This window comes from Acomys minous, assembly GCF_964271855.1.
Source record: "Acomys minous genome assembly, chromosome: 15".
NCBI lineage: Eukaryota > Metazoa > Chordata > Mammalia > Rodentia > Muridae > Acomys > Acomys minous.
In genome coordinates, this window is record NC_140497.1 from 36,619,059 (window position 1) to 36,639,098 (window position 20,040).

The window sequence follows — 20,040 nt, forward strand, 5'->3', positions numbered from 1 at the left end:
CAAAGTTAGTCAGGTGAACAAGCAGTCGAAAATGATTTTACACATGCGCTCACTATAAAGTACACACAGCAGAAAATATACAGCAGCTAATTTTCATTTCACCCTCACTGACCTCACAAAATGTGACCGGAGAGCATATCGCCTGGGCCGCTTATCCACACAAGTGCCCTGGCTCAGCCCCCTCACCCGCTCTCACATGCTTTCAAATGGTGGACGACGTCCTGCTTTGCATTTGGTTGCAAAGTCCTTTCTAAAGTGTGGTTTATCTTTTTCCAATAACGGATCGTGAAAGGCTAAGCCCTCTATTCGATAAGAGTAGCATTGGCAGTGCTGAGGTAACCAGCCAAGTTCACTGTAAATGATTTTCAAAGTTTTTCTTCAATGAGAGCTTCCACCACAGTCAGCTTTTGCAACCAGGCAAATCCAAACCCGGAGGGTTTAGGCCTAAAACCAAAGCTACGGATTGTTCTTTGAAAGGTTTGTCGCTAATCTGCTAAGCGTCCTCGGAGCAAAATGTCAGTCCCTAAGGAGAGGTAAATTTACCATGGCGCTAAATGAAATTTAATCTCTGACGAGTTTTGTATGGGTCTTTTCCAGAGCTGTGCATCTAATTTTCATAATTTTATCTTCTTTCCCCCCAAAGAGGGATCTAAAAATTATAGAAACGTTAGGACCTCACTAACATAGTTCCTTCCAATCCTTAAGCATGTAGTATTTGTACAGTACTATTACGATACCCATATTTTATAATCAGAGTGAAATTTTCATATACTTACTCAAAAAATGTGGTCCATCCAGTTTCATCACTTTTGGTGGCTAAAAGCCCACTGTTGCCATGGTAAGTAAACAAAACTAGTTCCAGTCCTTGGGCGGTCATGCTCTTCAGACACCCGTTGGTGCCTATGGTCAACCATATCACTTGGTTATCTGGAGACACCACTCGGACGGGCATCCGATTTGGATCCCTTCGGATTCGGAGGGTGTTGCCGTTACTGTCTGTCACAGCAGTGATATCGTTGTCATTGCTGTAGCTGAAATTATACAGGTAGTCGCCCGTGACTAAGCTCACAGTGTACTGGTGGGTACCATTGATGTCAAAGATATAGAGCTCTTGGTCGGTTGGAGAGGCGACTTCGTAGAAGTTCATAGAGTTAAGTAAAGGCTTGTTCTTGGACACTGCCCGGATCCGAATATTTCCCAGATCCGCAATGTACAGCGTACCGTCTGGAGAGGCGGCTAGGGAGGATGGTGCGTTGAGTTTGGCATCTTTGGCATAGCCATCTCCGCTCTGGTAGCAGTCGCAGTTGGCGTCGTTTTTGCAGTCACACTCTGAAGGTATCCCAGCCACTAAGGAGATCTCCCCGTCTGTTGTGACCTGCCGTATTCGGTTGATTTTCTTTTCATCGGTTTCGGTGATGTAAAGGACCCCGCTGTAGGACACGGCAATGGCGGTGGCTGATTCCAGTGTGGTCTGAACTGCACGCTTCCCCACGGGGTATTCTACTCCGGGGACCTGGCAGTGCATGGGCCGTCCCGCGGCGATGCGGACTTGACGGTTTTCGGTGATCTGTAAAACTACGTTATTATCCAGGACGTAAATGGAGTTATCCATGGGGTTGATGGCAAGATCAGTGGGCCATTCCAGGCGAACCTTAATAAAGAAAGAAACGATCTGGTTAGTCAGTTACTACACTGCAGTGAATCTGCTAGGAGGGTAAATTAGACCCGTTTAGGGAAATGAGCCTTAATTTGATAAACTGTTTTAAAATTGTTTTTATTTCAATAGCCATGGCAAAACAAACCTAAAATTTTTGAGTGGAGATGAATGTAAGAAATAGCATCTTATTTTAAAATGCAGTCAGTGCATGGAGAGATTTGCTGGTTATATTGCAGCCAGACAGCAAGTGCATGTCTATGCAGATATTGCTGAGGTATGACCACATATGCTCCTTGTAATAGTAATAACAGCCAAATGCCAGGGCATCCTAGGTTATGAATATATTAGTATTCTATTGTGTTCTCAATCAGGCCAATAGTTAAGTTCCTAATTCTAAATAAAAGCCTCCTGGGACTAATCATAGTGTGTTTTCTCTTGTACTCCAGGAGCCCATGCAATCAAAAGATTAGGGATTTAAGCTGTTTTGTTCTTTTTGGAGTATCTGCACGCTGCCACTTTGGTGGAATTTTATTACACATGCTTAGCATATCTTAGCGCTAATTGTTCTGTATTTCCCTGAATTCATCAAATGCAGAATTACATTAAAGAATATACATTAAAACAGAACAGTTTTATCCTTGCCATTCCCATGCCTGAGAGAAGCAGTTTAACACCACTGAGACAGAGTGAGGTGAGTCACTCCGAAGCAAGACAAACAGCTGGAACAGCTGGGACTTAATACAGTACCTGACTGATGTGCATGCTGGTGTCACAGGTTAAAGGTCGAGCTGACGTGAGGTCATTGGAGCCCAGGAGAGTTGATATGATCCCATTTTGATCAACCTTTCTGATCATGGTTCCGTCAACAAAGTAGATCAGTCCGTTTTTATCAATTGCCAACCCTTTATCCAAGAGAAGCAACTGTTACTCTTTGGGTTTTTTGTTTTGTTTTTGTTTTTTAAATGATTAATTTTGATTAAATTCTTAGGCCCAGGGACAAATTCAAAATTTAGCCCTGGTAATAAAATGGGTGGTAGGTAGCAGGTAAGGCTGCTGATTGTAAAGTCTTAAGAAAACATGAAGAAAAATTATACACAGTCATTTATAATTCATATACATTTAAGTAAATAAAGAAACACAGTAAAGAATTCAAATCTCTAGGAATCTCTATCAAGTGTATGAACCTCATAGGTAGAGTGCTTATAAGTTTCTAGTACAAACTAACGTCTATCGTCCCAAGCTAGGGCATACATTGTAGAGACAGGCTTAGATTCTGTTAGCGTTGACTTACAGTCATGACAGTCTTTCCAACAAAGACAGATCTGAGGCAAGGTTAGTGTTTAATTGACCTTCTTACAATGAAATTTGCCACTATGAATAATTCAGTATAGCAAATATTTTTTTTTTCCAGCCCCTGCTCACATAATCCTCACTGGTTATAATGAAAATAAAAAAGTTTCTAAACCAACCCCCATTGTAATGGATGGCGTAATACTGGGGCAAGGACTCAATCTTGATTCCTTTAAAGCTTTTATCACATAGAATTGTAGCCCGGCACCTCCCCTGATTCCTCATAGCAAGCAGTTTTTCCCATGGCATACAGACAAAAGTTGAACAGCTCTGAAGTGGGTGAGAGCTAACAGGGTAACAGGGTTGCTTAGCGATGGTCTTAAAGGGGCCTGGGACTCATTCATGACAAGGAAATTCCAGGACAATGAAGGAATCTCAAGTTTAACAGGACGTGACCTGAATAGTATAGACTGACTAGTGGCTTCAGTCTTTGAAAAGTTGAGAAAAAATAGTATAATGATTTTCACTTTTTAAAAAGTCAAGAGCCTTATATTTAATGTAAAAAAAAAAAATCAACTTGGCTTTTCTAGCAGCTTTGTGCTAAATGGCTTTTAAAACACTAGATGTGATGCAGTTTTCCAGAACACAGTTGGTGATAAAATGCTGGACTCGGCACTGAACACAATCAGGCACTAGGCAGATTTTTCTACCTTTGTAAAAAAATAAAGTAAAAAGAAAAGCTTAAATTGATAATTGCCAGTACCTTTGGGACTCATGAGTGTCGCTTCCACGGCCTTCCCTCCGTCCCCACACCTGGCCTCGTCAAAGGGTAAGCACTGTTCTCCGGTCCCTGCAACCACCTCAGCATTTTTAGTCAAGTCTTTGGCTCCGGTGAGTGACTTTGGGCGATAAATCCTGCGGGTGTTAGTATCCGAAACGTACAAATCTCCGGTGACTGGATCCGTTGCCAGGTAGTATCTGTGAGCGGGGTTGCTACTGTAAAAAGATTCATGTGTCAATATTAGAAAAGAGCTACTCCTTGTACACCGAGTGAAATGAAAGGCAAAATAAAACACACCAAGAGGAAGTGCTTATAAACTGGACCCCAAGCTGGGCGTGGTGGTGCATGTCTTTAATCCCAGCACTTGGGAGGCAGAGGCAGGTAGATTGCTGTGAGTTCGAGGCCAGCCTGGTCTATAAAGCGAGTCCAGGACAGCCAAGGCTGCACAGAGAGACTCTGTCTCGAAAAAACAAAGCAAAACAAAACAAAATAAACAAACAAACAAACTGGAGCCCATTGTCAAAGGCTGGTCGAGGAGCACGATAAGTGATAGTGACCTCAGAGACTGTGGTCTGAGGCAGCAAGTCTCTGAGATATATTTGATCCTGTGATATTTTTATTTCTGGCTTGATGTTGAGTACTCAACAACTTACTGCCAGTCATTATTTTTAATGTGAGTTGTTGTTATTATTATTATTATTATTATTATTATTATTATTATTATTATTAATTATTTATGTATAGGTGTTTTGCCTGCAAGTGTATGTGTGTACCATGTGTATGCCTGGTGCCAAAGGAGGACAGAAGAGAGCATCAGACCCTGGACCTGGAGTTACAGACACGTGGGATCTGCCACGGTGGTGAGGAACCAAATGTGGTCCTCTGAAAGAACAAGTGTTCTTAACCGAGGAGCTATGTCTCCAGTCCCCACCAACAGCCATTCTTAAAAACAATTGCCTCTGGAGGCAACATGCTGGAGCCCAAAACAAAGATGCAAGTTCTCTACGTTGCTTTTGCCCTGACAGACAGATGAAGCTTATCCCAGGGAAAGACCTGCCGGGCACATTCTCCACTGACCCGTCATATGACTGGCGCAGGGATTATCATGTTGTTTTTGCTATAAAAACCACAACAAACAACCCTGCGCCCCCCCCTCCCCCCACCCCCGGCAGCACTATGCCCATCTCAGTTGCTGCTCTCTCACAATCCAGGAAAGCAAATGGTGCTGGCTCAGTGTCTGTTCAGAACTACAGGAATAAAGGGCATAATGTGTTCAACTGTAGAACGCCATCTCCGAATGCTAGCTTCTTAGGAATGTGACTTTTAGACCGGGTGCAAATATGGTCTTGAAAAGACTGAAAATACTAGAAATGATTTGGTGTTTCAGTGAGCATGGCAATGATGGAATTCGTCACATAACCTACAGCTTTTGATAACAAGCTTGGTTTCATGTTCTCTCTGTCTCTGTCTCTCTCTCCATCTTGCCTCCCTGCTCTCTTCCATCCCTTCACAGTCAGATACACAAAAAGCTATACACTTGTCTATGTTTATTTTATATGTGAACACCTGTGAGATTGTAACTCCTAGAAGAAATGCCATAGAGGCTGCACATATGAAGGCTTTATCAACGTGGCTACCTAAACAAGGATGGCACCTTAAACATGCTAACATAGAAGGAGGAAAGTTTATGAGGTCTCAACCCTACACAAGGAACTCCAGGCAACTAAGTAGCTCAGAGAGTAAGAGAAATAGTCTTCCCCAAGGAAGAGCCACCAACTGGACACACACACACACACACACACACACACACACACACACACACACAAACTCACACACACCACCGCCACCACCATAAAAAACAACAACAGCAACAATTAAAGAAAAAAAGAGGCCACAGATTTGAGAGAGCATGGGGAAAATTCATAGGAATTTGGAAGGTAGAAAGGGAGAAGATACATGATATTCTCATTATAATCTCAAAAATATTAAAAACATGTAATATAAACCTAACATGAACATTTTAATTGTAATAATGGGACAGTGGATTTTTTATTACTAATAACGTTATATTGCAATGACACAATGTTTACCTTCCTTTCAGTTTTTACTTAGTTTTTTGTGTGTTTGCATGTGCAATATATATGTGTGTGTGTGTGTGTGTGTGTGTGTGTGTGTGTGTGTGTGTGTGCACGCATTGACGTTGGTATCTTCCTCTATTGTCACCCCCTTATTTTTTTTGAGATAGGGGCTCTTACTGAATCTGGAGCTTGTAGAGTCATCTAAAATAGCTGACCAGGGAGGTCCTGCTCCACCTGCCTCTGCCTCACAATGCTAGAAGTATAGGCATGTGCAAATGTGTCCAGCTTTCACGTGGGTGCTGGAGGTTTGAACCAGGTTCTCTTGTTTTCACAGTAAGCAGGCTAATTCATCGGACCATCTCTAGTCTCGTCCCCTCCCCTCCCCCGTTGTTTTTTAAAGTGGTGACTGTGTGTACTTTCATGCAAGAGCCTTTACTTCCAATAACAGGTTGTAGGGGAGTGGAGCAGATGCTATATCCACAAGACATACTCAGTAAGAATCAGCTGTTCTTATTCTGTGCCTTTGTCCTGTCTACAGCGAGATTTCAATATGCCTTTCATAATACTCGAAGGTCTGACTCGCTTCCTGCCTGAGGATGTTGGGAGGAAAAAGTCTCAGCATGTGAACAGACACAAACTGGCTTCTTTCTGCTGGCAAATCATCACTTTGGTACGCACTGAACTATCAGAGGAATGTTCAGGCTCATCTTAAGATAGCCACTGAGAGCCAGCTCTTTGATTGCTTTCCCCTGGCGGGACTGCCTTGGCAGGCCACAGGGGAAGAGGTCATGGTCATTGGAGATGCGACTTGATGAGCTAGGGTGGATGGGTAGCGGGGGCTCCCCTTTTCTGAGGAATAGGGAAGGCGGGGGAGAGGAGAGAGGGGAGAGGGTCAGAGGGTGGGGCTGGGAGGGGAGGAGGGATGTAAAGTGAATAAATTAAAAAAAAAAAAGAAAAAAATAAGTAATTCTAACAAAGCTACACAAAGCATGCATACTTTTTCATTATTTGCTTTGATATATGAGATTTTGGCTATCTGAGTGTTGGCGGCCCACTCGCTAGCCACGGGGCATGAGATTTCTTGGTGCAAAACAATATATATTCAAGGCATAAGTGGGCTTTGATTGGCACTGGATTTATCCAGTTGGGTGGTAAAGTGATCACGTCCATGGGGGTGGGGGGGGGGATGGCAGAGTTACCTCTGCTGGATAATGCACCTCCTCCCTTTTTTCTTATGAAACAGTCTCATCATAAAGCCTAGGCTAGCCTTGAGCTCACAATGTAGCCTCGCCTGGTTTCAAACTCGTTATCCACCTGCCTCTCCTATGCTGGGGTTACGGTTTGCACCAGTGTCCTGAAGATACGGACACTTTCAAGTCAGGCAACATAGCTTTACAAAGTTTGGTAAGGGAAAGGTCAGACTGTGCACATGATCCTACTGTCCAGAGCCATGTGGAAGAGCTCATGGTCCAAGAAAGGAGGGGCCAAGAAAGGAGGGGCAGCCTCGTGTGGCAAAGGCCAGCTACTCCTTACACTCCAGCTTCACACACTGGGGAAGCATTGCTAGAGTGTCTGAAACAGGACAAAAATGATACCAGGAGTTGACATGGCAACAGGGATGGGCGAAATTTTACAAGGCCCCACTCTTAGATGACAACCAACAGTTGCTGAGGCAGAGAGAGAGAGAGAGAGAGAGAGAGAGAGAGAGAGAGAGAGAGAGAGAGGGAGGAGAAATACTCTTTCAGTTTTCTTCAGAGATGAGCTTGCTGACAGGTTCACTAATCCCAAGAGGTCAGCTCTAAACACATGTACATATGAGCAACACAATAAGGACTCATTAGTACGCACACACAAACATATAAACACACACACATGTAACAATAATGGAAGTCACAAATTTGAGGGGGCATAGGATTAGCAAGGAGAAGAACTAGAAATGTTGTAAATAAAGAACTCGTGTCTAAAAATGTAACAATAAAACTAAATAAAAAGTGCTACCCATCTCTGCCTCCCCTCCCCCCACCCCCCCCACCTGCCCCCCCCCCCCCCGGCCTCCCAAAAAGGTCAAAAGCAAGTCTGGAAAATTCTAGTTGACAGACATCTGCGACAGACAGCCATGACAGTGGCATTCCCAACCACACACACAGCAGTACACCTGGATGGCTCCCTGACAGGGTGTGCTAGAACTTGCTCTTAGTGTTCCCAAAGGTCATCATGGATGGGCTGGTATGTCGGTGCAGAAGAACGGTAGGTTTGCGATGAGTAGTGTATCTCATGTGTAACCGGAGGTTGTCATGGCTCAGAGCAGTCTCCAGTTGCCCATAGGGTATAGGGATGTACAAAGGCCGTCTTTTGGGGGTAAATCTATATTCACCATTAGAAGCCCAGAGTATTTCTCTGGGATTGATTGTCTGAGACTTTGCTGTTTCAGGGGGCTTAAAACAACCATCTGCACTAACAGTGGCAAAAACCAGGAAGTAAGCTCTGGCAGACATCTTTCCATCTTTCGGGTACCGCACCTTGATTCTTTACGCATCCGGGATGACCTAGATGCCAGTTATCAACACATCTTCCCTATAGCCTTGTCAATTGGACACAGATCCAGGGGCAAGTGCGGGCTGGTTACACTCATTTATTTTTCTCATAATTTAGCCATCACAGATGAGAGAGAGAGAGAGAGAGAGAGAGAGAGAGAGAGAGAGAGAGAGAGAGAGAGAGAGAGAGAGAGACACGCAGAGAACGGCACAAAGAATACATGCTATTAACGCTTTTATCTTTTCACTTGGAAACTGTGCCACAGCTTTTAGTGCACAAAGCATTAGAAGAAGCATAGCAAATTCTATTTATGTATTAAAGCAAAACTGCCTATTTTATGCTAACCAAAAGACTAGATAGATGGCTGCAAATAGGGATTGTGAGGTTGTCTTTCTATTAAATCAATAAGAAATGCTGACTCAAGTTTTGATAATTTTATATCGAAAATTTAATTAATTCAAACTCATAAGACTTACGATAGAGATTTTCTTTGATCCTTTAATTGGCAATATAAAATTCACAAAGTTGATTTTTTTTATAGTCCTATATGTTTAAATGCCCCTTAGCTGGTATTAATGAAGTAACTTAAGTTTTTAAATTAGAATTTAAGGAATTTGAACAAGGGTGAGCTAAAATTTAATATCTTACTAAAGGGGTCTGTTAGCAAAGTAATAAACATCAGAGGGGGAGATTTAGATTATCAAACAGAAACCCATTTTACATTTATTTCAGTGTTACCACTTAAGAAGAAAATCAAATGATTACAGTATAACTTAATATAACTGAGGGATTTTATTTTCTATACCATTTTGGCAGTACTTAAGAGCATGGCACACGAACATCCTATTAGAATCTTTAAATAATAAGGCTTATTACCTTAGTATTCTTGGCCAATATTTTACTGTGGCTTCCATTAGTATAATTAATGCCAGTTTTTGGTGCATGAGATATAGGAAGAGAAGCGGATGCTTTCTAACTTCTGAGTCTTCTACAATGGACAACGCCACGCCCACATGCAGAATTCATCACGTGTTGTGATTTCTTTTCTCCCTGTCCCTTGTTCCTGAATCACCTACAGTGAGGCTACAATGAAAGCCAGGCTAGCAAACGGGAAGATGTTTCTGGCAGGGGTTCTAATTCCTTCCTCCCACCATTCTTTCCTCTTAATAATTTCTTTCTTCTTCTAATGAGGATTGAATCGAGGGCCTTATGCCCGCTGGGCAAGTGCTCCACTGCTGAGCCACATGCACGCCTTTTATCTACTGTTTATTTTGAGAGGGTCTCACTAACTTACCTAGGCTGACCTTGGACTCTCTGACTTAGCCTCCTGAGTAGCTAGGATTACAGACAGGCCTGTGTTGCTAGGCTTGGAAGTAACTTCAGTTTTTAAAAGGCTAAATGAGGAAGCTCTAATGAATTTAAATATTTTGATTTTTGTCAGGTCAGTTTAGGCATTCCTTTGAACATGCCACTTGTTCATGATGCTAAGATATTTCCCCCACTCTCTGAGTCTTTTTTTCAGCGAACTCAAGGCAGCCCCTCAGCAAGCTGACCCTAACTGGCTTCAACCAGCATCTCCCCGTTACCCACACAAATCTCCGCTTTTACTCTTGAAATACCTTGCTTACTTCAGCTCAGACCCCAGTTTATTTATTTACTGTCTTTTTTTTTCCTCCCTTGAATGTCTTCCTTTTTGCTGTTCTGATCAAGCAGATTTTATTTTAAATCTAGCTCAAATATCAACACTTTTGGGAAACTTCCTTACTAGGCTGGTATCTCCCAGTTTTCTCTTCCTCCAAGAACTACCTTTAAGGAACTGTTGTATACACATTGTGTAAAAAAAAAATCCTACTGATGATGTCAGTCAGTGACATACATGCCTAGTTTGTTATTATATGTGATTTCCTCAGGGTTTTGTCCTAGATTACCAGTCACCAAAGTGTCTGGCACATGGAGACTGTTTAATAATGTTAGTTTTAATGCTCAGGAGTATCGATTTACGACTCAAATAGTGTATCCTGTCTGGGTGGCACAGAAAGAAAATGGAGAAGCTCCAATGTGGTCAAAATGACACATAGAGGAAGCTGACAGAGGCCCAGGTGAGAGAGGTAATGGTGTCACTGCAAAATGCCATGAGTGACTCTATGTTGACTTTGTCTTTGGTGGCTGTCGGCTTAACAACACAGTTCCAGACACAGAGATTTTGTTTTTTTTCAAAAATGATGGTTGTAAATAACTTGTCAAACGACTGTGAAATAAGTCTAGTCATTTTTTTTTTGGAATTTCCAGAAAATCTCCCTATAGAATCCTAGCCACAGAGAACATATAAAAACGAGAGGCACGGTCCAGCGGGAAGAACGTACACATGAGAGGGGCTCAAATCTCTGTTCCGTTTTTCTTAATGCATTCCTAGGGATGAGATGCGATGCCTTCCAGCCTCCGTTACCTCATGCGCAACCTGAGGGACTGCTGTGCGCCTCTCTAGTAACATACAAAAATATCTGGCATGGTGCTGGCATATAACAGGCCAACTTGTTAAAAGGTAGGCTTTTCGTAGTCTTCTGTATTGCTGGGAGCATTTTCACATGGGGCTTGGTTTATATGCCTGCCCGTCTTTCCTCTTTTCTCCATAGTAACCAGACAACTGTGGGTACTCTGCTGGGGACTCTCAAAGTATGCTCAGTGTTCTGGGGGGGAGATTTAGTGTTAATCTTTGGCATGTGACTGGGTCATTACTTGAGAGGATAAGATCAATATAGAATCTTAGGGAAGGGTCCTGGGACATGCCTGGGTATTCTGATCATCAGCAGCCACAAATCTGTCAGTAGGACTCTGCCTTTTGCTAGCTGTCTACAGCAGTTTCAGTGAGCTATACTGATGTGCCCATCTAAGACACCTGACGTAAAATATCACTGACGTTTTCATATGTCATCATGTTAGATGTTTTAATGGCCAAACCAGATCTGGCATGTCTAACTGTGCCTTTCACTAGCTTTTGTTTAAAGCGTGTTCTCTTCCTCCGTCTTCTTCTTATATTATTAATAGTTATTATTTGTCTTTAAAGAATGGCTGTTAGAAAACTATGCCAGCACGGCTTTACTGTGAGTAACTTCTTCAAGCAAGTATACATATCAATATGCTATCAAAAGCTTTCGGGCTGATGGCACTCTCTAGTCATCTTTAGCTTTGAAGAAAGTCTTTCCCTTCATAATAACGGCACTAAAAATACTAATCCTTGAACCTAGTAACAATTCTAGTATGGTAAAAGTAGAAAGCGCAGGTGGAGATAAATGTAGGGGACGCTACATAGGAGGGGTCCTTTCCAAGTATAGTTAGGGTCCCTAGCAATATGTTCATATTGATCAGATAGATACATGTTTTAAAATTTTGCTAGGAAGTGGTGGCACATGACTTTAATCTCTACATTTGCGAAGCAGAGCAAATGGATCTCTGAGTTTGAGGCCAGCCTACTCTACAGAGTGAGTTCCAGGACAGTCAGAACTACACAGAGAAACTCTGTCTCAAAAAACCAAAAACCAAAAACCAAAAAAAAAAAAAAAACACCCAAAAAAACAAAAAACAAACAAACAAACAAACAAACAAAAAACCCCAAACAAACCCAAAAAGCAAAAAACAAAAAACAAAACAAAACAAAAACAACAACAATAACAACAAAAAACCCCAACCCAACCCAACCCAAAACCAAGCAAAACCCCCAAACCAAACAAAACAAAAAACTGAACAAAACAAAAATTTATCGTATTACAGTATTTTCAGTTATTTTTCCTCAACTAGTTTCCTAAACTGAAACAGCTTTGGGCCCAATAAGACATGATGTCCTGGATACCAGTCAAACAATACTATTTCCTTAAAACTTTGCTATGTTTCAACTTTTGTTCTGTTTTGTAAGGCTTAGATTACATAAATCAGTATCTGCACTGTAGAATTCTTTGTGATAAGATTTTTTTTTAATGAACCAACTTGAAAATATTTCTAAAATTATATCACACAATATATTTTCCAGTAAGTTATGTAATTGTCCAATTAAGCAGTTTTAATTCCTTAGATGTTCTGTGATTCTGAGTTTCCTTTCAAGAGGATGTTATTGAAAAACAATTTTCAGAGAGTCACATTGAAACATAAAAAGGACATTGGAAAATATGCAATCACCTTTAAGCAGGATGCTTACCTATGTCTAAAATCTTTATTTCTTGGTGGAAGCAGATAAAAGAAAGGTAGAGAAAAGCAGAGTTAGAAAAGGCGTCTGAAATATAATGAGATCAATAGTGGGGTTTTAATTACTTGTACGGAAAATTGCAATTTAAGCTGAGAAAACACTGGCAATGAACTTTGTAGGCAAAATCTTATCAAACTGCTGTCAGAATTGGTTGATTCTGGTAATCACACTTAAAACAAAGCAAGACAGTGACACTGTTGGTGCTCTCTGCATGGTGGCCAATGACTGGGTTGACCCAACCGAACATCCAATACTCCTGTTCATTTACCATCATGTCTTAGGCCTCCATCTCAACCACTGTGAAATAACAGGTGAGTTCCTGTGCTGCGCATTTATTCTAAGGGAAATTTAGGTGATTAAAAAAAAAAATACAGCTTTACCTTTTAGTTTGCAGAAAAACCACTGGAATAAGATATTTTCCATATCAGACAACTTTCTACTCCTTTACAAACTAATAACACTACATATTTCTGACCTTCTATCTCCAGTTAAAAACGAAGTCCTTTCTAGGGCGAGTTTTAAACTGTGGGGTGTGTGTTTAAATAAATAAATCAGCATATCATATCCAGCTTCATTTTTAAGGGCATGCTTGCCTTCGATCGATGCCCCCAACGGAGGAAAGACATACCTTAGTTCTAAAACACTGGTTACGTTGCCAGAAGGGAATATCCGTCGGACGTAGTTGAAATCCCCTACGTACAGACTGCCGTCGATCCCACAGGCCAGTGCGACTGGTGCCAGCAGTTTGTTCCCATCAGCTTGGCCATTGCAACTTGGGCATGAGATGCTGCGCCTCCGACCATTACCCATGATGCTACTGACCACTGGAGGCTGCTGGGAGATGAACTGATTTTCCCCGTTTCCTTTGTATAGTATACCTGGAGGAAAGCACATTTTTTTTTCCTCTTATGATGGAAATGAGTGATGAAAGGCAAACCCGGCCCCTAGAAATCGCACTACAGTGCGGTGTCTTTCCGAGTTAGAACTGGAAACTTAAGAGTTCTTATGGAAGGACCTCTACTTACGATTAAGATAGCAGATAATAAAGTACATAGGGTATATTTTAAAAGTTCTGTCTGTTATGATTCAAAAGACTAGAGGAACAAAGGACTAAGAGGAGGAATTTAAAAAAAAAAAAAACAGACCAAATTCTTAACACCATAGATTCTCAATCTTGGCTGCACATTGGAACAGTCTGGAGTGCCATAAAAAATACTGATGGCTGGTCCTTACCCCAAGAGATTCCTGATTTAATTGGTCTGGGTGCAGCCTTAGCATTTAGATTTTTAAAAACTCTCCAGGTGATCTTAATGTGCAACTGCGTTTGAGAACCATGCTCTATATAATATTCTCCAGGGAACAGAAAGTTTGCCTAATTGTTAATCAATGTGGAGAATATTACATATTAACCTGATTAATAAAAGTGAGCCCTGGGAATATGAGTTTCTTATGAATTTACCCTGAGTCTTTAAGAAGCTAAAAATACTTGAAAGAAACAAAAGTTAGAAAGTATTTATTTATAGGTCTCTGGATTGTAACAACACAATCTACCACTGAGTCATGCCCTTGGCCTATTTTCAATTCTACCATACTGTCAAGGGGCAGTCTTGCTTCACATTCGTCTGACATATACATATGTACATATACATATAAGCATACATATATATGCACATCTATGTATTTAAAATGCCAAACACAATGAAAGCAGAAGGCCGTTCTGTCATTCAAACTGAACTCTGCTTTAAGGACTGAAAGTGTCAATAACTTTACAAAGACAAAAGTGCCAGTCTGCTCCTTGACGGCCTTCAAGGAAAATGTGTGGACAAAAATTCCCAAGGAATATTCAATATTTTCCTAGTAAGAAACTGGATTTGAGTTGAGATTTGATTTTGGCTCACTTTGCTGTAACCACATGCAGATCAATGGCTTGGGTCTGCTATCCACGGGCTATCAGCTGTTCCCGCCCCATGCATATTTTATGGCATTCCTCAATGTGTTATTATATGTAGAAGCCACTTGCTGCATTGGCTTTAGAGCGGCATATATTGTATTTATTGGGCTTTCTATGCTTCAAAGTGGTTCTCAGAGCTAATGACTGCACTTCTGAGCAGACAGACCGTTAAAGGAATAATCTTGCAAAAGCACAAACAGAAAACTCGAGAACATGATTTTTCCTCCACTTTGGGATAATTTGAAAGTGAAGAAGTGATCAGAATAATTACACTCCCCTTATAGCTCAGAACATTTTAGGTGTATTTTGTGATTACTTTAAAAAAAAATGCCGTGCTATTTGTGTGATGTAATAATCATGGCCAATTTACATAAAGAAATCAGGAATGATAAAACAGGTTTATTCAAATTTAAAGGAAAATAATTTAAATAAGTCTGGATCATAACAAGAGATGAAATACTTTTTGCCTTGAATATTCAAAGACGACGCGGATGATACCTAAGATTTCTTCTTTCTGTGATTACATTATTTGACAATTATGGAAGTATAATTTCCTGGGAGAGTTGGTTCTGCAATTTTTATCAGAAGAGCCCTGTGAGTCAGCCTGCTGCTCTACTGCATTTGATGTATGCTGTGGCTTCGAATGCCTGGCCCTTCCCAAGTCTCCTCTGTCACAGCACAACAGAACGCTCAGCCTTACACTATTTGTTTCCCTGGTCCAGGGTGCCTGAACAGACACTGTCACCTCCTCCATTGGTGTTCCTCTTTTTTCTACAACTATAGGTCATCCAGCTTGTCACAGTTGCACATCTTACTCAACTAGACGCATGTCACTTTGGAACGTTGGTACTCGTCAAACTGTTCTTGGGTATAGTTTGAAACTGCAGTCAGTTCACCATGGGACTTAGGTGACCTCACATTTTAAAGTAACATATTTTATAACAACATTTTTTTTGAAAGACAGATTTTTCGGCAGTTTAGTTTTTAAATCTGACCTGGTATTTTAATAAAAAAAAATACCCTCTATATATTATTCTGCTTTAGAATATATGTGTTTATGTATATGTACATTATTTAACCCCATACAATATCTATATACTTCCTAATCTTTCTGAGTGCTACTCTCAAGTATCCCAAATGTGGTGAATTACAGGAGTCCTGCTGAGGCTTAATGCCTAGATTCTCCCTGTTGCCTTGCAGTCCTTTGGAGAAATCCTGTTGCTAATTGATTATGAATTTTACACTGTGTTTTCATCATAACTAAGACATACCTAGAACAGTGCTCTCCAAGTTTGTCTGTAAAGGCCTCGTGCAGGAATATAAAAATATGTAGAAAATGTATGAAATATAATTTAAAATAATTTAATCAGGACCAGCTACAAGCACGGTTGGCACATGCCCGTGCATTCTGAAAGACCACGATTCAGCTTAGTATTACTCACACAACAGACCGAGACTACCACCACCTCAAACAACACTGATGACTCAAAGATGCTTAGAGATAACATATGGCGTGTTCTCTTCCACTGGGAGTCCCATTCCTTCTCCTCCTCCTCTTCCTCCTCCTCCTCAAGTTTTAAAGCTTTCTAGATAGTGCCAAGCTTTCTATATGTAGCTAAGATTCTCTTGAACCTCTGATCCTCCGGCCTTCACCTCTTCCAGAGAACATGATTTATAGGTGTGGGTCACCAAGCTTAGCTTATGTGGTGATTTGGGTAAAACTCAGAGCTTCGTGTTCGCTAGGCAGGCACTTCGGCACCCGAGCTACACCCCTACATTTATAATGTATGTGCTGTGTTCCCAGCCTTCTGCAATATAAACTGATGACTAGGATACATGGGAAAGGAAGAGAGCTAAACACTGCCGCAGAGCCATTAAAAGTGTGGGGAGTATTTCTGAGTTATTTTTCTTCTGAAGTGATCCATTCTTTCGCCTTCATCATCTCAAGGCAAGGCATCAGCATTCTCAGAATACTGATTTGGAAACTACTTTCGAGTCAGTATACTTAGGAAGTCAAGATGTGTTCTTCCCAATACTCTTAGTTTTAAAGACAGAAAGAAACATCAAAGAAACATCACTTTGAAAGTGATCATCAATCATGAGCATTTAATTGTGTAAGAGTCTCAGTTCAACATCCCAAACCTTCCAAGGAGTCCAAAGGGATATTACTTGGCAAACACGAGCTAGTCATGGAAGGCCAATGGAGGCCTCTCAGTATGAGAAGGCTTAAGACAGGCTAGAGTTGGTAACCGTGTGGCCCTGCTTCTTCAAGAAAACACTTTTGGATGCTCTGATTGTGGACAAGCAAGCAAACAGAATGTCAGACACAGTAGAGGCAACAGAATTCCTTCCCCCAGAGCTTTTCTGTATGTGAGGAAAGGGGTCTCACTTCTCAGGGCATGTATTCTTGGTTTCTGATGTCCAAAATATACTTCTCCAGAGCACACTGAGTATCATATTATCAGGCCTGCTAGAAGTAGTATTTTAGTTTTTCCTTTCTCTCTCCCATTATTCATTTATATTGCCCCTAATGCTCATAGTATTTTTGAGTAAGAGATCTTTTCCTTCCTTTCTTTCTTTCCTTCTTTTTCAATACAGGCTAAACAAAAGTTGGGGGAGAGAGAGCAGAGCTAGACACTTGGAACAGACTAATTGCCCAAGAGCTAAGAATCTACTGGAGATCTCTTGGTAAAGTCACATGGTGTTTTATCTTGGCTTACAATAAAGCACATTGCCTCCAGTTTTGGTAACTCATTCTAAAGCCCTCCCATTTTTTCTTTTTCTCTTTCTTTCTTTTTTTTTTTCTTCAAAAACTGCTGTGTAGAATTAGGCACTCACAGATTAATTTGTAGAGAAGATGCTCACGGAGACAGAGTGATTTTTACGAAAGTCAGGGATTTATGCTCTGGTGGTAAAATTACTGTCACAACGAACACAGGAACACTTTAAAACCCAGCATTAGAATCATGTGATTTCAAGGCTTTTGTGGCCCTCACGCCATATTTTTATCTTCATTTTGTCCTACTAACTCCAGTCCTACAGGGTACCGAGGGTAAAATGCGGCGGCAGCGTAATCAGAGCGCGGTTGGGCGTAGTGACCAGCGGGCAAGAGCTTACCGTTCTGAACATCCAGCACGTGGTGCTTATCCAGCGTCCAGCCGCCCATGTTGGAGGCGTCCAGCTCATAGCCTTGCAAAATGGCGGTCCTCTTCTCCCACAGAGTCAGGTCCAAGCACGACTCATATTCGTATCCAACTGACACTGGAGGCAAAACAAGTCAGAGCTGATCCTCCCAACCGCACAGGAGAAAGAAGGTATTTCCTGAGTTGGAGGGGGACTCACAATTGTGATCTGAGAGAAGTGTTCCTTTTTATGTAAGATTTGATCATCTCAAGGATAAAAACAAACGTCTCCAAATGTTACTTTTTTTTTTTTTACCGATTTAATGGAAAATAAGGCCCCTCATCACTCTTACAGGGGATTCTTAGCACAATATTAGGTCCAAATAGGAAGACTAGTTAAATAATTATAATGAGTATGTTAGCAGCAAATTTTGATTAGGCAAAACCACTACATATATTATATATATGATATAAACATATATAAATATATAAAATTATATATATAATATATATAAATGATACAACTGGTTTAGTTCTTAAGAACTTTTATTATGGAAAATACTTATGGTAAGCATTTACACTTTAATTGTGAATTGGTATTGATTCACAGTTAATGACTTCAGAGTTTACAATGAACCAAGGATTGGTAACTCTTTGATTGATGAGAACTAATTCAAATCTACACTAGATTTTAATTTTGGAGAACAACAACAACAAAAAATCTATTTTAAAGTAAAACTGACGCTATAAAACCCCATGTTCTCATTTAGCTATTGGTGGCCTGGCCTGAGCTTGAAGCTGCCATTTGTCATGTCAAAGCTTTGATGGTGCTGTGAACCGAGTGGCCCCGTGTCTTCAGATCACCCTGACACCGGCTCTCTGGTCAGAGGAGCTGAAATAATTCTCGGACCCAAAGTTTGTTTGATAGTCTGATGAACACCTCACTGTGACATACAGAAAAAAAAAAAATTAAAGCAATGAGTGAAAACAAGTTCTCAGGGAGAGGAAGAAAACACACAGAAAAGGACAGAGCAGGAAAAGAAAGAAACAGGAAAACAGCAACAAGGGGAAAGAATCCAAGAACCCGGAAACCGTAAGACGATTCCAGCCGGAAACGCCGACGGCCCTCCCCCCACCACTCAGTCCTTTTCCCACCGTGGATGAAAACCACCTGTCTGGGACTTCCCCGCGTGAACTTGCTGCCACCGATTCTGTTTATTCTGCCATGTGTCCCAGGCTCTTGACGATTTCTTTATTCTTCTGACCTCGAACCCACTTTTTTCAGTGCGGAGAAGACACCCACAAAACTTACCGACCGCCTCAGACAGGCCGTAGACTTTCTGATTGTACGCGTCCGTCTTATCCCAGATGAAAGTGTAGGCCAAGTTTGGCGAGGCAGGAAACCACTTCTGGAAGAGTCTTCCCACCACAGCCACCATCAGATGGACCTTCATGAGGTTAAACGGTATGACGGCCTGGGTCATGGTGATCTTAAGAACTGACTTGTAGCCCGCGGCTCTGGAACTCAGGTAGGAAAGCTTCAAGTCCGTTCCTGGAATTGTGGTTTCTTCATGCAGGACCTGCGGTGGAGACACGCACAAGCTCCTCAGTGGGACCGTGCAGGCCTCACGTGAGAAGATACGGTGACCGGACCCCAACGGAGCCCGTGAAAATAAGACACAGCAGGGCTCAGTACCCACAAACAACATCTTATCCATAATTATAAACAGCTCGGCAGCCAGCCTAATGTTCTCCTCCAAAAATCTCCTCATCATTTATTTGAGTTAATCACACTCCCCATGCGGCTGTTGGTACCCTGACTTGTCGGCTTCGTCGTCATTGTCATCACAGCAGATTCCCACTAATGCATCTTCTATTCCAGTCACTTGGAGACCAGAGCTGACGTCTGTATACGATGGTCGGATCAGAGCAAGGATGTCATTAGCTGGTCTCTTAGTGACCTAAGCCTGTGGCCTCATTAGCCTACCTAGGTCACCGATAGAAAGATAGGGATGACGACAGGGAGAGCAGAGCCATCTGGGTTAAACTGTAGTCAACCCCCAGACACACACCGAGAGGCAGAGTTGCATCATTACACACTGAACTACAGAACCATTGAGTTTTGATAACATGGTAAATGAGCTGCTGTTTTAAAGCCCTGCGTGTTATTTTTCCCAGAGAGTAACTAAAATGCACATGGACGATAAAACGTACTTCTGATTTCTGACTTTTATTCATGTAAGGCTATCTCTCTTCTACATTAAACATATTCTTAACCCTATGCTCAGCTCCAATGTGAATAGCTCAACGGATGGAAACAAATTTATGGGGGATGAAAAGTATCTCATGCCCAAATATTACCTAACCATTTTGAAACTCACTTGCCTAG

The 20,040-nt window shown here is 41.4% G+C and overlaps 1 protein-coding gene across 18 annotated transcripts in view; it reads right to left on the bottom strand.

Annotated features, from left to right (window-relative positions):
- Positions 1-20,040, bottom strand: part of TENM3 (teneurin transmembrane protein 3) — a 2,605,219-nt gene that overhangs the window by 47,651 nt on the left and 2,537,528 nt on the right. For 14 of the 18 annotated variants that reach the window (XM_084760481.1, XM_084760480.1, XM_084760467.1 and 11 more), the window contains 7 exons: positions 18,964-19,231; positions 17,647-17,790; positions 13,207-13,456; positions 12,531-12,551; positions 3,711-3,943; positions 2,405-2,559; positions 777-1,651 (listed from right to left, as the gene is read on the bottom strand). In XM_084760481.1, the coding sequence (XP_084616607.1) occupies positions 777-1,651; positions 2,405-2,559; positions 3,711-3,943; positions 12,531-12,551; positions 13,207-13,456; positions 17,647-17,790; positions 18,964-19,231 (1,946 nt within the window). The remainder of the gene's footprint in view (positions 1-776; positions 1,652-2,404; positions 2,560-3,710; positions 3,944-12,530; positions 12,552-13,206; positions 13,457-17,646; positions 17,791-18,963; positions 19,232-20,040) is intronic. The other 4 variants (XM_084760483.1, XM_084760482.1, XM_084760468.1 and 1 more) reach the window with 1 other exon arrangement.